General features: G+C 37.2%; 1 protein-coding gene across 1 annotated transcript in view; it reads right to left on the bottom strand.

Moving 5' to 3' along the window:
• The window catches only part of LOC150102668 (maltase A2-like), a 58865-nt gene that overhangs the window by 12000 nt on the left and 27193 nt on the right, over positions 1-19672 (bottom strand). The window contains exons 2-3 of the mRNA XM_090398891.1: positions 15329-16402; positions 4909-5538 (exon numbers count right to left, since the gene is read on the bottom strand). Coding sequence (XP_090255017.1) covers positions 4909-5538; positions 15329-16402 — 1704 coding nt within the window. The remainder of the gene's footprint in view (positions 1-4908; positions 5539-15328; positions 16403-19672) is intronic.

The raw sequence follows: 19672 nt of genomic DNA, 5'->3' as shown, positions 1-19672 counted from the left end.
TCACTCTTTTTAAAAAAAAGTTGTTAGTAGTGAAGATATCTGTGGATCCAGAAGATGAATGTCTGTGCAAAAAAATAAATTCAGAAGTTGGGAACGAAAGTAATTTGACATATCGGATGTGTGTTAAAGGCATCACTAAGGGACCAAATACCACTGAATACTTAAAAAAAAACATTAAAGACTAAATAACAGCGGTGGCGCAACACGTTTGTTTGGAAGGGGAAAGTATTTCAAATTACTTCTTTCATTTTTAAGACGGAGATTTAATTCCCTTGTGGGTAAAGAAGAAGAAACATTGCCAAGAGAAAGTGTGTAATACACTATGGCAAAGTAAACTCAGGTCTGCGCTGCTTACATTCAAGTCACAGGATTTGTTTTCAAGGGGAAATTTGTCTGTTGAAAATTTAGTTGAAAAATATTGTGTATTAGTTCACCCTGAACTTCGTTGGATTTGGTTTTCCTTATTTTAAATGTTCGTATATCACGATACGCTCCGCCTTGGTGGAGCGTATTTGATTATTAATATGTTGAATTAATTTTCCGCACGTGTTGCTTACATGCAGTATTAACTGCCTGCTGTCAAGATTAACAGACTCACTCCAATTCATCAAATCACGTGACGATTTATATTGTTAAAAGAATGAATCGAAGGAGCATGTTTTGTTCTTGTACGTCCGTTGGTACAAAGAATAGAAGTTAACGTTAGTTTGCTCAGTTTTTCACAACAGTGTTTTCTGTTATCTCATTTCTGTTATTTCCTTGTTGATGAGCGGATATAATTCGTAAACAGAGATTTGTTTGTGTCATACCTTTCCCGTATGAGGAGAGTGAGATGCTTTCGTATGATAATCACCACCGGATTTTGGAAGTTTATCTTCGCTTAGTTTGATAAAGTTATGGTGATGAAATATCATTAATTATGCAGTACTTATTAATTATGCAGTACTTTACTAGCGATTCTTCACTTCTCGCATACAGAAAATTGGCTTCCTTTATCGAATCAGTTGTTGGTAATTATCTAGTTAATTCTTTACAAAACCGAAACAGTGTCGATCTAGCGCAAAAAAAAAAAAAAAACGAACACAAGAATAAACACAAGTTGTTGGATGGTACATACTTTTTATGCATTGCATATTCGACTGTCTCAAGAGGAATTAGTGAAATTACAAATTATATAAATGAAAGTATCAAGATAATACAAACAATGAACTCCATTCACTATCTGCGATTGTTACGACACTTGAAGTCGAATCCAATTCATTGAATGAACAACAATACTTTGCATTATTGCACAAACAATGATATTACAAAAAATAGTCATAATAAATTAATAAGTACTGAACAAATATTTGATATCCATATATTCACTTTTACATGAATTATTACAAATAATTTTCTGTAACCTATCATTAACTTCGTTCTTGACATTTCTAATGATTCTATATGTAGTCTGCTTATGCAGAAAATATCTTTGTTTTTTTTTTCACCTTCGCAGAAATGTGAAACATAGACAATGCAAACTTTTTCAGGGCCCAGTATTCTATTGAGTTATATCCCGAACTTAATTTGCAACAAACAAGATATCCTAGAAAACTCCCGCTTTCTTTATTCACAAATACCTTCATGAAAGTCTTTCTTTTTCTCTCTCTTTAAGGAAACATAAAGCAAGGACTACTTAGTATTGAAAGTCTCCCTTTATAGCGGAAGATTTTGTTGCTATTATCCACACGACAACTTCGATTCGCTTTAATCCATTGAAGAGAACAGTTCTAATTCCCCATTCTATTTTACATCCACGCTGCATACTCACAATGGCGAATCCCCTGATTCCATTCACCAAAGCAATCTCTGCATGCCTGCGCGCGTGCATTACGTTGGCACAGGTATTTGCGAAGAAGAAGAACAAGGAAAAAAAAAACACGGATCAGAGAGAGAGAGATCTCCGTTTTGAAAAGTTTGAAGAAATTACCCGCGAAGGTCGATAAGCACTTCGTATCTTCTACACGCACGTGTTCCAAAGAATAGATTTGTTCCATTATACGGCTGGGGACAAGGATTGGTGCTTACTTGGGAAGCTCAGTAAATAACTGACAGAGTAACGTTCCATGTGTGAACATCGCCGTAACTGAGCTGGCTAAAAGAAACTCGAGAGCGGCTGTTTTATTGTGCATTCAACAGATAATTAAACAAACATAAACATGCGTACACAAGAACCGAACTTCCAAAGAGAGTGCTTTGGAGGTTCGGTTGAGCTACCGGCGCTGCTACTAGTAAAATAATAATCTACTAAATAAGTTTTCTTAAATGGTTGAGACTGTTTCTTATTTGGTTTCGTAAAGGGACATCAACTTATTGATGAAGTCAGTGAGATATGCACTACATTGCTGTAAAGTGAGGTCATAATGCTCAAGGCGATTGTATATCAGAAGCACCTAAAGTGAAAAAAAAAAAAAAAAAAAAAAACGTTCCTGAAAAATAACATCAACAATTGGCAACGAACCCTATAAAACAGGATTGCGTAGCTTATTAACAATTATTAATCTCGAAAAGGTATCTAAATTTCAGAAATAGAAAATAAAGCCGTGAGTAGCACAAATTTATCAAATAGTAACCTCCTCTACAAAAAAAGTTATTTCGGTTTATGCATGACTCGTCCATTTAATGGAACCCCATCAGGACAATGGGTAGCACTTGGTATTTATCATGTTTTCGTACCAGACCTTTACGCTGATCAGTAAACAACTGAATCTTAATTTTGATATAAAATCAAGAATCGCCATGATTTTGCCGTAGTCGATCGACAAAGGATCTTCTTGCTTATATTACATATCTTTTGACAAATATCGTAGCTAAGTTTGGAGAAATTGATTGTTCGTAATATCGTCAGGAGTCATGGATTTAGCGAAAAGTCCTATAAGTACGCTCTCATTGTATAGGTTACAGTTTTTCTTTCCGTGGATGAATTTATACCGTTATTACATCGCTAACATTACACCGTTGTGTGTAATGACAAATAGATCTGCATCCTCATGAGGTAATACCACGGGATTTTTCTCTCTTTCCTTCCTTTCTGATCTTGTCCTGTTGAAATCCAATATGCAGTTTTGCTGATGACAGCATGCTCCACCACATTGAGGTGCGAGATGAATTTCATCGTCTGATGTGCGACTACCTTAACAAAGTTGCATGCTTAGTCTCGACAGCAGAGTTTCCGAACTATATAAACTTATATATATATAAAGAACATCAATCCATCCACGGTACGAATGTATCACACATTCACAGAAACCTTTTGTGGGTGAGAATTCCATAAAAATAAATAAAAACAAGACTTTCAGAATGCTAACTCCAAACATATTCTTTGTCAGGGCTCTAATAACTCTTCAACGTTTGAATGTGAGGAACTGACTCTTAGCTTTGACAATATTCATATTTCTAGACAAAATGTGACATATTTATGCCCAAACGATCAGAGGTTAAATGTATTCCATGCATTGACACCTCGCATCCAAGAAATTAGGTTTCTCTTTCGCTTTATCTCTGAACAAATCGCAAAGCTTTTGGGAAGATGTTCTTTAGAGTCGCCTAAAAATTCTAGTCTTTAGTAAGCTCTCGTCGTCTCACTGACTTATTTCACTCTCTTTCATATAGACATCGGCGTTTATCAGCTCTTCATTCATTAATATTTAAAACTAGGTTATGATATATGTACAAAGAAACATGATTCATCAGCATTTCGTGTAGCAAGCTTTGTTAAACATCGGAATTTACCGCACAAATCTAACAGTTCATATTTTAAAAACAGTCATATGATTAGCATTCAAATCGTCGATGCCCATCTACCACGTGATAGTTCATTGTTGCTGATATATTAGTTTCTCGTGGCCCATTTATTGATTGTTGCAAATTATCATGAAATCAAGTTTTGCGCGGATTAATGAATAATAACACGAGTGCTTGCATATCGGTGACGTGACTTAGTCTTTGAATAGAAAAGAAAATAAACTTTCCAAATGGAACTAGTTTAGCGTTCTCTCTCTCTCTCTCTCTCTCCTTCCCTGGTAAAGTTAAATCTACGCACCGGGTATTGATTTGCGATTTATTTATTAAGTTTCTGTCCATTCTGTTTTCAGTACAGGAAATGTGGCTCGAGTAACATTTCCTGTTTAAGATTATCATAGAAATACAAGATTTTCATTAATGCAACTTCAGCAACATTGATACAGAATAAAATGCCGTGTTAATCTATACAACAGTCTAAATGAATTTAAACCAAGATGTTTAAGCAGTCGAAGTCAATAACAGTACGCAGACAGAGATGCGGAGTTGATCAAACATTACGGACATCACTTAGTCCACTGCACGCGAATATTCCACTTGAATGATTACTGTTACGATTCAGGAGATCGTACTCCATTTCTCTAAACAAATATACGAGAATCAGTTTCATGTTTGTAACTAATACAAGTTTCTCTTCACGGATCAAGTACGCCCGTGGCGGTTTAATAATATTGATTCCTGTGGCGATTCTCCTCACAGGGAGTTTCATCGATGGACTGGGAGTTCGGAAATGCTTGCTTAAAATATATTTACATGAAACTAAGCTTTTCGCTCCGAGTTTATTCAGAACACTGTAAAAGTCTCTATTTGGATTTTCGTTGTTGTAATAAATAAATCTACAGACGTAAGATAACGGAATTTTCATTGTTGTCTAACAATGCTTTTGAAATAATTTTAAATCATTGTTACAACCGAATTGTAATTCTTAACGGTTGGTTCCGAATATTTCAGCCACTAACTCCACCTGGTGTTGCATTCACTAAGCTTTAAGAAGAAGAATACGCACCTATAACAAACTTATTTATTTGTTATAGATGCACATGTAATAAACAAATGTTGCACACTCACCTTGCTAGATAAGATGTCATACGAGTCTTGTAGTCCAATCTCATCTCCGTAAAAGAGCGACACGGATCCTGGGAGCATCATGAGAAGAAAGAGGGCTCCAAGCGTGTACTTCTGTTCTAATCTCGACGCCAACCGAAATGTGTCCGCACTCCCGACGTGCCAGGTAAGCCATGGTAGAGGAGACAAAGATCTCAGGGACTCGGCCTTGGCAATCTGATTCGGTATATCCTCGGTGTGGTTTATCGTCACGTGCAGGGGCACATCCACTAAGTCGAACAAACTGAAAATCGCACTTAAAAATGGACATTTGCGATTCTGGAGGTACTCGACGTAATACATCGACCCCATCAGCATCTTACGGTTGCCGTGCTGGCCGTAGCTGTCTAAAATGTCGCGCCAGTGTCGAATAATGTCATATCGTTCTCGCTCGGTGGCAACATGAAGACGCTCTAGGTGTTTCATGTAGAATCCATCGATTCCGTTGTCCAGCCAGAACCTTAGCACGTCCGCCATCTCCCGCTGAACCAGTGGATTGGACCAATTTAGATACACTTGGTGGCCGAATGTGAGGCGAGGAATTTCCCACTCCTCCATTGGTGGGCCTTCGGAGGACTCCATTTCTGGCCAGTCCTGAAAGAGAAAGATCTTAACGTTTTAAATCATTTACAAAACACATTTGTAAGAGTGCAAACAGTATTTTATGAGGTGTATACATAAGAAGAATGTTTGTTCTGATAAGTATAATGTATTGTGTTTGCTGAGGCCAGTTTATTATAATTACTCACATGTTGGACTGCGGTGAACTTTCGGAAGGGCCTCAGTACTTCTGAGAATCGACAAATACCCAGGAGTTTTGGAAAACAATCATTTTTCTTTCGCAATGATGACATCATGAATTCTTGCAATTTCACTATAGATTTGATGCAGTGAATCCCTGTCTTGAACACCTCGTTTCAAACTAAACCCCAAAGATATTTAGTAGGAACCCACGTTCCTCTGAATATCTTTCCTGTGATATCTCAATCATATTGAGAGAGGGAAGGAACATCCCACTAGAAGATAAGTACCAATCACGAATGGGTGTACTTGATAGGCGTACTATTCTAGTAGCCTTTTACTACTTGATTTCAAGGGTCCTAAACAGTTCCAGAAAAGGATGCTGGAGAAACACGCCTCCATTCATGATCATATATAATGGGTGCAGGGCTTGTCCTTTTGTTCACATAAAATAATAGGAACAGACTTTTTCCGGATTGCCAGCGTCCACAATTAAACTTTTGTTTCGCACTTTTCTATTGGGGGGGGGGGGTAACTAGCATGGTTGTTTCAGTGATCAACTGCACAGTCATTTTATTCTAGGATCCTGTTTATCTTTCATCCAGTTGTTTTTATTCACCGCTCGTTGCTGATTTGATATTTTCTGTAGCTCAGTGGATCTGGTGTTTGCATACCACAGCGCTTGACCGCACGAAGGAAGACTTCTTGGTTTCGAATCTAGTCGGCGACTAGAAGAAATATTTTTGACCGGTTCTCGAGTTAGTCGATCTCTGGCACGGGCAAGTGGGTTTTTTTTCCCGGAATCTCGGATTTTTTGTCCCGTAAACTCAAGAAAATCGACCGTAGAACCCACATTATTTCAGACATTAAATATATTGTGTTAGGGACCACGAGATGGCGGCACTTCTTGAGCCGTCTCTCTTCACTGCATGCCATTTCATTAGTGATAGCCTTGGGCCAACTATCTCTGATGGGGTTGCCTGCCCACTCAGTCTCCAAAAGTTAGACAGGGCTAAAAAAAAAATGGCCTCGCCTACTTCCTATACTGGAATAAATTGCGTTAGCTGATTTTTTTTTTTTTTTTTGAACGTTTTCAGCTTAATCGAGATGGTTTATGATCATCTCAAGATCAACAGTTTCCTGAATATGTTCAGTCAGAACTGACCTGTGCAATCGGAATTTACTAAGGTCGCGACCATTGTCATTTATGACATATGATAAATGAATATATTCTTCTTTGGGTGACAATTTATCGCATAATTATAGCCAGCATGAGTGAGCTTTTAATATTTTCGCTACTTAGTGTATCATGTGATTCTGGAAGATGAAAATCATCATCTTCTGAAAAACAGAGTCAAGACAAAGTGTCGTATCATAGCCTTAGTTACGCTTATATTAAGGCAAGTTACTTGGTGGTGTCAGACGACTGAGCCTAATAGGATAAAGTAAAGTTGAGATAAGATGAATATAATTCTGCTTGCGCTCATTTTAAGGATTTACGTGGTTAGGATCGTTTATTAAGAATCTTTCTTTTCAAGCCCTGGCGCACGACTTGAGCAATTTATAACCACTCTTTATTAAAAACGGGTTTAATGAGAAGAAAGAGCCGAGAAAGGATTATCTCCTCTTTCCTGAGTCAATAGAGTCAGAGAGACTTTTTAAGCAACATTTAATCCTATTTTTTCGTGTTATTAATGTTGAATGAGTGGAAGGGTGAGCGAGCGATCGATCTGTGACGATAATCAAATCATTTGCGAGTTTCCATGAGTTAGCTGAGTTGTATTACCGCTTTCGTAAAGCAATCGGAACGACGCACTCTTAGTGAGAAATTCCTGCGTACAAATGAAATCTCGAAAGCTCCGAACATTTATAAGGACATTTCAAAAGCACGTGAGTTAGCTGGTATTATAGAACCAGCTGAATACACTCGATTGATGGCTTTAGATCTCTCGGCATGATCCTAATTAACCAACGTTGTCGTAATATCTGTAAGAGTATCAATAATCGGATATATACAGGGTGTTCGGGATAAATTTGACATATTTATAATTAATTATATTTTTCCGTAAGTTACATGTATTAACACACACTTCTCTTCATTTAAAAGTTTGGACCCTTCTTCATTCATATACAAGATGTCAGAAAGGATGGATAGCTGGAACCCACCTGAATAATGGAAGAGAATAACTTGTATCATGATGATTCGTGCCCGCCATCAAAATAAGGATATTACGACTGCTGCCCAATGCTCCCTGAATACAGTAAAAACAATCAGGCATGAACTAGAGACTTGCAATGGTGACTACGAGGATGTAGCAAGAAGAAAGATCCCTAGCAGACGATCTGATTGCGTTCGTACAGCAGAATTCCTCGCAAATCTGCAGGAACAGGTGTTGAAGAACCCTGGCATTGGAATTCGGGCTTTGTTCGTGGAGTTGCTAACTGTAGTCAAGCCCTGGATAACAAGGGTAGCCAATGGTAGGCCGTATGTATGGCAGCAGGATTCGGCCCCTTGCCACACCTCTGGGAAAAGTCAAAAATGGTTGTCTGAAAATTTCTACGACTTCACCAGTCCAAATGTTTGGCCTCCAAACTCCCCAGACCTTAACCCCATGGATTATTTTGTATGGGGCGCAGTTGAAAAAGACACCAATCGCACTTCCAGTAATACAAAAGCCCAGTTAATGGATAAAATTAAAACAGTTTTTGCGGCCCTTCCCAGGGAGACTGTAGCATCAGCTTGTTCGAGGTTCCGAAGCAGAATTGAAGCTGTGATCGATGCTAATGGTGGTTATTTTGAGGAAATCTTGTTGATAGTATTGTAATTAACTCTGCCTGTAATGTTTTTTGTCAATTCATTAAATTTAATAGATACAAAGAAGATTTTCTTTTTCCTTACGAAACTGTCAAATTTATCCCGAACACCCTGTATATGCTGTGGTTATGAAGTAGTTACCGTGTGTCGCATATACTTCAAGGAAACAGTTGAGAAACTTCCACTAAATGTTAGTAGAATATGTCCAACCTCCCACAATACGTTATTTTGTAAAGGTAAAGAACAATTATGAATACCATCATTAGATTACCACGGTCGGCAACGCTGCATACCAAATATAACTTTGTGACACATGCATTATTCATGGAATGGAAGTTGTCAACAATCTCGTCAACGAAGTCCTGATAGGTCGTGCGCTGTAAATAAGGAATTTAAATTTATTGAAATGTTTGCAAAAAACATGCATTTAATTATTGCATTTGCTGAACATTGAACCGTGTTTAATAGAACTTCTTTAATTATTAGCGTAGAAGTAATTTTAGTTTGACCCTAAAACGAAAAGACTCGACAGATTTTAATAGAGATCCTAAAAATGCCAAATTTCATTAAATTCTTCGACCCATGGTGAAATCTTTTTCATCATTTCGAATTATTTTGCCAACAGAAACTTCAATTCTATCGGGGGGGGGGGATGTATTAAAACAAATCTTTTTCCTCAATGATACATTCCAAATCGTTCTACTGTAATGAAGCAGTACATTATTGACAGTAAAATGCGTTCACGTGATCAAATAAAACTGTCTGCTAGCAAGCTTTCAGAATTGTTCACAATAGTAGTCTGATATTGTTCAGAGCTGAATTTTCGATATTTGAAAATTCAGCTCTGAATAACCTTATGAAATAATAGCAGAAAAACTTAACTAATTTGTAAGTCCGTAAGCAGCTATTATTAATTTTTTCAGTGAGCTATTCTTTGACTCAACGATTTTGTAAAATGTAGTATTTAAAATACTTGCAAACTGTCGAATCATCCGAATTTTTATTTTAATTCGACTAGTTGCAGACGAAAAAGGTGTTGAAACTATTGATTGCCTTTAATACCATTGTAAATGAACAGAATTTAATATACGCGCGGGATGATGCTCGTGCTAATTGGATCTCTTCTATTTGTAAAACGATTTTAAGTGATATTAGTAATTGCTCATTGCCAGATAGCATATAACAATTTGTTTGAAAATAAAGCAAAAAATAAAAATAGGTCGACGTGTCATCAACCTGCTATAAGTTTTAGACACTTCTCGGGTTAGAAGTACCTCGACTCGATAGTTATTTTGGTTTTGTACATTCACCCCAGATGTCACGATAGTCAAAATTATACTGTAAAACCGGCATTAAACTCTATATAAATAGTTAAAATAGCTGACGGGAAATTTTTATCCTTGAACTAATTTTAAAATCAAAACTAATGCACGGGAGATTTTTTCTACCTTGTAATTCCTCTTTTTGGATAGGGAAAGAGGTAAAGTATTCGATAGAAAAACAGAATTCCTACCCTGCTTTGATAAAGTTGGCATTTAGGATCACTATTAAAATACTTTTTTTGTCATTAAAAGGACATCTAAGTACCCAATAATGAAACAGTTATTATGGATTCAGTTATGAGATGATATCGCTGTACAAAAAGTTTGAACATTTTATGATTGACTACAATCGTCTGCTTAACTAGACTGCTTGGAAAGAAGTTAACGGACGCCATGATGTGAGGAACAAACACTCATGGCGCCCCTTAATAAGATGTAGGACCTCCTTTCGCTGATCACTGTAGCAAACTTACGGGGCATACTTTCCACAAGCGTACGATAGCGATCAATGAGAATTTTCAACCATTTTTCTTGTAGGCATGAAATGAAGTCCTGAACTGTTGTGGGACGGATGTCCCTTGCTCATCCCACAGATTTCAACCCTATTCAACCCTATTGAATAGGGTTGAAATCAGGGAGTCTGTGCAGGCCAGTCAGGTGTAGTGACGTCCATGTCCACAAATCACGCAGTTACAGTAGTAGCCTTATGACATGGTGCATTGTCTTATTGAAAGAGACAATGGTCACTCCTGTAGAAACGCCAGAAAGTAGAAAGCATTGCCCTGAATAATGTTCAGATACCTTTCGGAGTTCAATGTTCGTGGCACCACAAACAGAGGTCGGGAGCAAAAACAGGACGCTACCATCACACCACACCACAACCTCCGAATTTCATAGCTGGAGTTATGCACTCTAGTAAGAGACGTTCACCTGGCATCCGCCAAACCCATCGACATCCTACTGTACACGCTCTTTGCGTCACTGAAGAACACTGCATATTGAGGTCCTGCCATGGAAACCCATGTTGTTCTTGTGCAGACTGCTGTTCCAGTCGATGCCCGGAACTTCGCACTCAAAGTGTCAGCCGATGAATGCCGTTTTTTACATATTATCCTTCGTATCACTCTATAGTCACGTTCGGTGAGTGGTGGGTCGTCCACTGGGGTTTGCACTTGCAGTTGACTCCCTGTGCTCCCATCTCAGTATGGTATTACTGATTATTGACCTGGAATGGCCGAATTTGTCAATAAATTACCGAACAGGTTGGCTTACACCAGGGCATCTTATCACAATGCGCCTCTTTCAAACGCACGGAAATTGTTTTGTCAAATTTTAGTAGATAAATGTTAGACACCCTTACTTCACATGCTGATTAGAAAATTAGGAACAAGTTAATATTCTGACAACAGCATAGTTCATTAAGACTAGTTACAACGGTAGTCATTTCGAATTACTATTATAAATGACAAACATAGAGGCGAGTAGTAATGAAAACAGAGAATCAGTTGTTTTTAGTTCTTTTTACGTATCTAGGAAAAACCGAAACGGCATTAAAATCACAATATTCAGAATAATGGAAATATTGTGGACATGTAAAATGAACATTGTTAAAGCCATCTCTAATGATAATTATTACAGACGAAGTAGCCTTCGCCTATTCAACGTCACGCAATTATTGAAAATCTTTAATAGTGCATTGTTGCGTTATGACTATAGTGACGTCGATATTGTTGATTATGCTACTATACCGCATTCCACGCGATGCATCCATTCATTAAATTTTAATATAGAATTAAAAGTCCATTCATACAACGTAAGTTGCCATGTCAATGAGTGAACAAAGACTAATTTTTGCTCAAAGGTTAATCAGACTACAACGAATTTTTAATTTTCAATCAGAATGTTACAAAAATAAAATAGGAGAGTATTGCTTGCAGCTAAAAAAAAAATCGGTAGAATGTGCAGAAGATAAAATTGTGGTAAAAATAATTTGCTTTTTTGCCAAAGAGTGGATTATGTCCTAAAACATGATTATATTGATAAGCAGTGAATAATAATAATTACAGACGAAAAGTAACCTGCATCTATTCCACGTCACTCTAAAGTAGCTATTTTAAATAATCTGCTTACCGAAATAACAATTTAGAAGTCTTTTAAGCAACCCACTGATATAATTATTAAGTTCAACTAATGACATTTAAAGCTATTTCCTTTTTAAAGCGAAATAGTCTTGTTGCTAAATTATAGAGCCTTAGGCTTCGGTTTGGCATAATTAAATTATCTTATATCTTATGAATCCAATCATTTTTATAACCAAATGTGTAATTTTAATAAAAGAGCCTGAGCTCAGTGGATGTGGCGTTTACACACCACTATGCTTGACTGCACGAAGGAAGACTTCTTGGTTTCGAATCTAGTCGGCGACTAGAGGAAATTTTTTTTCTGCCGGTTCCCGAATTAGTCGATCTCTGGCACGGGCAAGTAAGTTTTTTCCCTGTAAACTCAAGAAAATTGACCGTAGAACCCACATTATTTCAGACATTAAATATATTGTGTTAGGGACCACGAGATGGCGGCACCTGTTGAGTCGTCTCTCTTCACTGCGTGCCACTTAATTAGTGATAGCCTTGAGCCATCTATCTCTGATTGGGTACCAGTGGAGATTGAACTGCCCACTCAGTCTCTAAAAGTTAGATAGGGCTAAAACGGCCTCGCCTACTCCCTATACGGGAATAAAAAGTCGTTAGCTGTTTTTTTTAATGTGTAAATAAAGAGAAAAATTTCGAAAGAGTACGTATGTTTGCCTTTTATTCTGGTCTTTGATGAGAACCAACAACTTCCGAATTAAGCACTTATAGAGCGAACATACGGGCTCCTAGGCAGAACTCGTGTCTTTTAAGTAGTACATATCAACTCCGACGCGAAAGATTACATTCTCATAAGCTCTCTGGTATATTTCGAAACTTTTAGGGTTTTTTTTTTTTTTTACACATTTGGATTTAAAAATGGTTGGTTGATTGAACAGATGTGCATATTTCAGATATCAACAGAATGAAATAGATATCTTGTTTGAAACATGAAATACATGTTTCCATGAGAACGACTTCTGCTTGCGTATACCATGTGGCAGTGTAATAATCGACAACAAATTATGTTAAGGAATAGGTGACTATTTTAGTGCTTCGCGCACCAACGTTCTAGTCAAGTTAGTTAACAAACAAACTGATTTGGAATAAATACAATTCGAGGATTGCTTTTTATAAAATAAATTTCGAAATTTGAAGTTGCTTTTTTAAAGTTCAGGAATGTATTTTGATATTTAACTTTTCTCGATACATCTTGTCACTCGAAAAAAAAAAAAAAGAAGAAAACTGACGCGCCGTTATAACCGAGCGGAAAAAGCGTTGCTGTTTAAATAACGGATGAAGTCAAGCTTTGATTTCGTTCACCCATCTGATCTTTATTTATAATCTGCTGCGTCGCTCAATTATTTGTTTGGTGCGTCTCCATCTGTGGGTAAGTGGAGTCTCGTTATCGATCGCTGGATTAAAAAAAAAAAAAAAAAGTTTTATCTTCGTTGCATTTCGTTTGCAGCGAATAAAAATTCCAAATGGATGCAATCGTTTCAGTTGTCTCATCTTTCCCGAGTTTTGCGATTCTTGTTGCAGAAGAATATTTGAATGGTGAGTACGAACCCCCTTGCAGATCATTTATCACTATTTTCCTCATCATCGAATCAGTGAGACTGCCATATATTCACCCCGGGCCGCTACGCTATTCAAGTGTTGTCTGCTTGTAAATCATGGACTATTTGCTCGCAGTTGATCGACCTTGGCGGCTACGAGCGGACGTGGGACGGAACTTGGATGTTAACATATACAGCGACGGAATAAAATGTTTTCGGTACTTGGCCTGGCATCATTTTTTTTTTTTTATTTTTTTTTTTATATAGCGAAGTGGCCCCGTACACAGAGGTCGCTGCGAGCAGTGGAACCGGAGAGAACACTGATTCAGCGCGAGGGCGTTTCTCTTGGGGGTTGAACATGGACTTGTATTTGATCGAGTAGTTTTGTTAGGTCTACTTATCTGACACTTGGACGATGTCAAATGTTTTTTTTTTTCTCTCTCTCTCTTTCAACTGTTCTGAAGAAAACGGATAGAATTAATTTTAACAATACGAAATTCTCTTGGAAATAAAATATAATCAAAAGCACTACAAAGTAAACTTCGGCAGCTTTCATGAAAAGATTTCGAAATAGACAGTAATAACACACGAGCTCATTCGATGACATTAACTGGAACTCGGCCAGTTCCAAATTGGGATTGGCAAAAACGGAACTAACTTACTGACCGAAACGAACCGTGGTCGAGTATTAAAAGATACTCATCACGTGATTATCTTTCTTATTCCGCATCATACATCGTAGATTCCCTACCCAAAATTGCCTGGGTTTCACTAGAGTGTGTAGTTTGCTTTTGATTAAGTTGACTTACTAAGATACTAACGTTTAATTAATGCAGAATTCGCATATTTCCCACACAGAAAAGTGAAATGGTGTATCGCCATATTATTAAAATACTCGTTTGCAGATAGTTGCAGAACATTTTTTTACTTGGTTATAATCCTTGGAAATTGCTGTGAAGCAACAGCCTCCATATACAACTAGCCTAGTCGTGAGGATACTTCGGCGTAATGTTTTTTTTTTTTCGATTACTTTTGAGCAAAGAATTAAATCAAGAATACAATTTATTGTCAAGTATAATATTCTTTGTAATCAAGAGGAAAAAATCTTCCGCACTCTTGATCCAGTGTATTTGAACGATATGGTAATACAACATTTTACCTTTCCTGAGTCTAGCTCCCACTGATGATACCTCAATCAAGCTGGAAACCAGACTGGATAGAATGATACTTTCGATAATATTGCTCGCTTTGTCCGAAGCGAGCGTTTCTATAGAAGTAGAATAGTCGTGAAGATACTTCTTGCTTATGCTTACACTTGGATGTAGAATTAAAACAAGAATATAAATATTCTTGTCAAGTCTAATATATCCATAGCAATCTCAGGTTTGATGGGTCAACACTTATTTTGGACATATATTTTGCTCTTTCAGAATGTGCATTGCTTGAATAAGAACGTTCTTTTTCTTATCTTGTTACATCTTTAAATGTTGCCTAATAAGGTATTCTGTAATCTGCAATATGGCTGATTACGTAATAACCTTTAAATTTGTGAGCTAAGAACGAAGGATAATAGCCTACCAAACGAGCTTATCTCATAAGATAGAGATCTTGAGAGCTTTATAGTCCTTTATTTATTCTGTTTACCAAGAAGGATGCTAAAGAAGTGGCAGAAGTTGTGAAGAAAGCAGCGAAATCTCTTGAAAACAAAAGAATCAGACTTGTTTGATATTTAGCAAGTTGGAAGCTCAGGTTGTCTATTTAGAAATTAAATTAACAGAGGAATTCAGTGAACCAGGGTAGAGTACATAAAATAATACTTACTATAGTGTCGTTAGTGATCACGTAGAAGTGTTCGTATCCGGATATATTCCTCTCCCAATGGGCCGCCCACGTGTGTTCATCGCTGGTGAGCGTTGGATTAATGTCTAGCACCACAAACATATTCCTGGAATGCACCTCCGAGACGAGCCTTCGAAATTCGTCCATCTTACCGAGGTGCGGATCGACATTGGAGAAATCGATGATATGCTCGTATTCTAACGGGAAGTCCAAAGCACAAAAGACAGAGTTCAGACGAATGGAAGTCACGTGCAGGTTCTCTATATAGTCCAGATGGTCCAGGATACCTTGGATGTCACCGAAACCATCCCCATTCGTATCCTGGAAAGAAGCTGGAAATATCTCGTACATCACTGTACCTTGCCACCATTCTCGTGGAGGATTGCAGCGGAAGCTACCCGCCACCAGGACTCCGACCACGATGCATATCATGGCGATGAGACAGGAGAGCATGAACACACAGCAGCCCAGGCGTATGGCTGGCCAGTTCCAATGCAGGAAGCACACGTCGGACGGGCAGTTTTCAATTGTCACCTCGTGTCCACACACCGGCAGATGGTTCATGTGAGTAGGCGGCGTGACCCTTAACCCCTGCTGTATTGTCCTAATGGCAAACCTGTCGTCGTCCAGAAGACGTGTTGAACATCCAGGTTCGAGGCCTTGGTCGTTCTCCGGCGGTGCTCCCACCGACATGATGGGCGCATTATTGAGCTCCTCCAGACGTCTGGCCAGTTCCGGGTTTGGCAGAAACATGTCCATGCAAGAAGGAGGGAACGGGTCAAGGTCTGAGGCACTTCGTTTGGTGTGATGGGCAGCATTGCGGGCGCGTGCTCTAAGGTCGCTAAGTAAAGGAACGTTGGGTAGACAGTGAGAAAAGCGAGACGAATTACGAACATTTTGAAGGTTTAATATTATCTCAGGCTGTTCCTGAGCAGCCAAGGGAGGGATCACCGTAGTCCATTGGGAGGTCGGAAGAGAAGGATCAAATTCTTCCGTGAAACCTGCGTTTTCTGCTGCCTCGATGTGATTCAGGTCTCCGTTCTGTTTATCGTTCATCTGCGGGAAATAAGAATGTGTTAGTTCATCTATGATTTATGGTTACATTATTAGCAAGTAATAAAATATCACTATATAAAGAAAAACAAGTGGGTACCAAATGAACTCTCCTCCCTCTTCCTAAGACGAATTGCTATAACAAAAGAAAGCTACACATACAGATTGGTCCATAACTTGATTTCGAGTAAGCGATCCAGTCAACGTAATCGATGTTGTTATTGTAGCTTTTTTTATTGTTTTAAACAGTAGTTTATTTTATTTCAATGACATATCTACAATATAAAACAGAAACAGTAATCGTATTCTTGATTCACTGAGCCTCAATGGTTCTTTGCTGAAAGGACCATCTTCTTCCACTCTTTTCTGTCTTGAGCTCTTCCAGTTTAGAATTCTCGTGTAGGATGTCTTTTTGAATGTTAGCCTCCTAACGCTGGAAGGGTAACATCCAAAATAACAATTCCTCTGACGCTTGTCTAGCCATTTTCTCCTCTTCCACTCTTTCCATATATCTCAATCTTCTCCATTTACCGGTTGTGTTCGCTCTTACAGGCTCGAAGACTCTTCTAAGGATTTTATTTCCAAACATTTGCAAGAATGTCAGTCTGTTATGCTTCATATAAGACCGTCAAATAGGCTTATTTTCTTGCGAGAATTCTGATAGATAATTAATGAGGTAGTGAACTTCGGGTAATAAGGGATACCACGGTTTCTCGCCTGCATATTTGAATCTTCAACTGCTAAGAGGACGTGTCCATTCTTAGAATATTAGGCTACAGCAAAGTACTCGTAGTTCAAGAATGAAAAATTTGCAACAAATCGACTTATACAGTTGCTTTTTGCTTCATATTTTGCTTCATTTTGCTTCAGCGATTTATATATACATTCTTCGGCTGGTGGTACAAATTTGGATTAAATTTGTAATCTTATGAGGTATTCTACGTTTGCTTATTACTTTCCAAAGCCTTCTCTATAATGTCGTATGCTTTTCTAAAATCTGTAAATAACATATGGACAGGCTGATTATATTCCCAGTTTTCCCCTTGTAATATTTGGTTTAGTGCCACATTAAACAGATTTTACACTATTTCTTCTGAATCCCGCTTGATATAGCAGTTATAATTTCTTCTACATATAATAATATGCATACGGACAGAAGCAATATTTGTCCGAGTTTTCACATTTATTTTTTGTTTCCCTTATTATATATTGGTATGATTCTATTCAGAAATAGATCAAGAATACCACATTAACTGTAAAATTTAGTAGTGCATACATTTTGGGTACACAAAACACGGCAATTGTGAAATTTAAATGAGCAAATAAATGAAAAAAATCACTAAAAACTGTGTTCAAATGCATTGCGAAGATGAGCAATGCTTCAGCATATTCATCTCCTCCATAGCTCAATCGGTACCGACAATATTCTTTGGTGGAGAAGACCTGAGGTCGAACAACCCTTAGAAGGTTTTTCTGTTTGGGTATAAGTGGAATTAACCATTTCGATATAAAGATGAAAGTTGTTTTCCATCTCAAGCCGGAAGAACACGCGCAGTTTAACAGACATAATACGCTAACCTGATATTCTTAGCTGTTTCCGCCTTGAAGTTTTAATTCTTAATGAAAACTTCAAAGTTTTCATTAAGAATTAAAAATCTGTGGTGTTAGGAAGGTAAAATGGCCCTGAAGGAATTTTTTTTTACCTCTCGGGATATGGTGCTGATTACTAATCCAGTGTTAATTTTTATAACTACGTATATGGTGCGGAGGGAGATTAAACTAAGTTGGAGTTATTAACTATAGCGTCGTTATAACTAAAATTTTCTTTAAGATTTTGTTGTGTAATTTGAAAAGGATATTTGCAAAGTTCCTTTTCATGTTCTAGCTGCAAAATTCCAGAACATATCGTTGCATAAAAGTTCTATAAAATCTGAGACACTCCTTTACTGTTGAGTAATCTACGTGTCTTAATTTGTTAGTAATTCATTGGATATAAGTTTTCTATTTCATATTGTGATCCACGTGTTCAACCACACTGATAGATGTACATCTATCAGTGTGGTTGTTTTATGTACGTAACTAAACTGATAGATGTACAGATGTACATCTATTAGTTTAGTTTTTGGTGGAGCAAGCTAGAAAATCAACACACTATAAGTGGCATTTACAAGTATTCATACGAACTCTGCCATCTCTTGTAGAATGGATTTTATTTTCACTACAATTGTAGGGAAATGAGCTGCTATGCTTTTAATAACTTGTTCAGCGTATGTACTTAAATCTCCCACTTTTCTGTTTGGATGAAATATGTGACGCCTAAGTCCAGAATGCCTTCAATATTTTAAAACTTCTTTTTCGTTCTCTAGTATTTTTAATCAAGTCTATGTTTACATTCCGTGGATAGTAAACTATCACTTTCGACACTCCTTATTAAAATTATCAATGTGTACAGTGATGTGATCTTCATAACAAAATGCGTTATTATCCTTATTGCATACATGCAGGGATTATCTGGTATTCATATTCAAATCACATCGAGTTAATTACGATACGCCTTTGCGAAAATTAACACGCAAATGGATTTATTATGTAGTCTCCAATTAAGAAATATTTTTCTGCACAGATTTTGTTTTAAGCTTTTAATGTTTATATGCGGATATAGAAGATTTCACTTTTTTTTTTTTAATAATAATTTACGCGTGTCTCGAATTCTACTGTCTCCGACAATAATCGGCTTACTTTTGATTTTATTCATTATCTCTATTAGTCGTCAAAACTTCTTTTGTATCTCCAATTTGCAAAAGATAGGAGAGTTTGATAAAAATACTTGGAATGTGCTTTGCTAGTATTTCAATATTAATTTACCTTAAATTGACGTCACTGATATCTTTTATAAGCGTATCATTTTCTTCAGTTAATTTGTGATTTTGCTTCTTTTTAGACTGCCACGTTACTTATTAGATGAAATATCTCTAATTAGAAAACGCTATGAGGTAAGTTCCAGTTGTTTATGCAATAAACAACTGGAACTTACCCCAAAGCTTTCATAAAGACAGAAATATACGGATTGAAGAGTTTAAATACTTCACAAACAACTTTACATTAAACTGTGGAGTATGTAAATTAACGTAAAAAAAACATCATCCGAGAAATACAGCCCTAAATTTAAACTAGTTTTTCTATATTAATGGTGGAAATGCATATAACGGATACATTACAACATATTTCCAACTTCCCATAGATTTAAAGAGTCCTTTGGCTTTCAACACGCTA

The sequence above is a fragment of the Typopeltis vanoorti genome, chromosome 10 (assembly GCF_054136105.1).
Source record: "Typopeltis vanoorti isolate ZY-2024b chromosome 10, IOZ_Tvanoo_1.0, whole genome shotgun sequence".
NCBI classification, from domain to species: Eukaryota; Metazoa; Arthropoda; class Arachnida; order Uropygi; family Thelyphonidae; genus Typopeltis; species Typopeltis vanoorti.
This window is presented reverse-complemented; position numbering and strand designations above follow the sequence as displayed.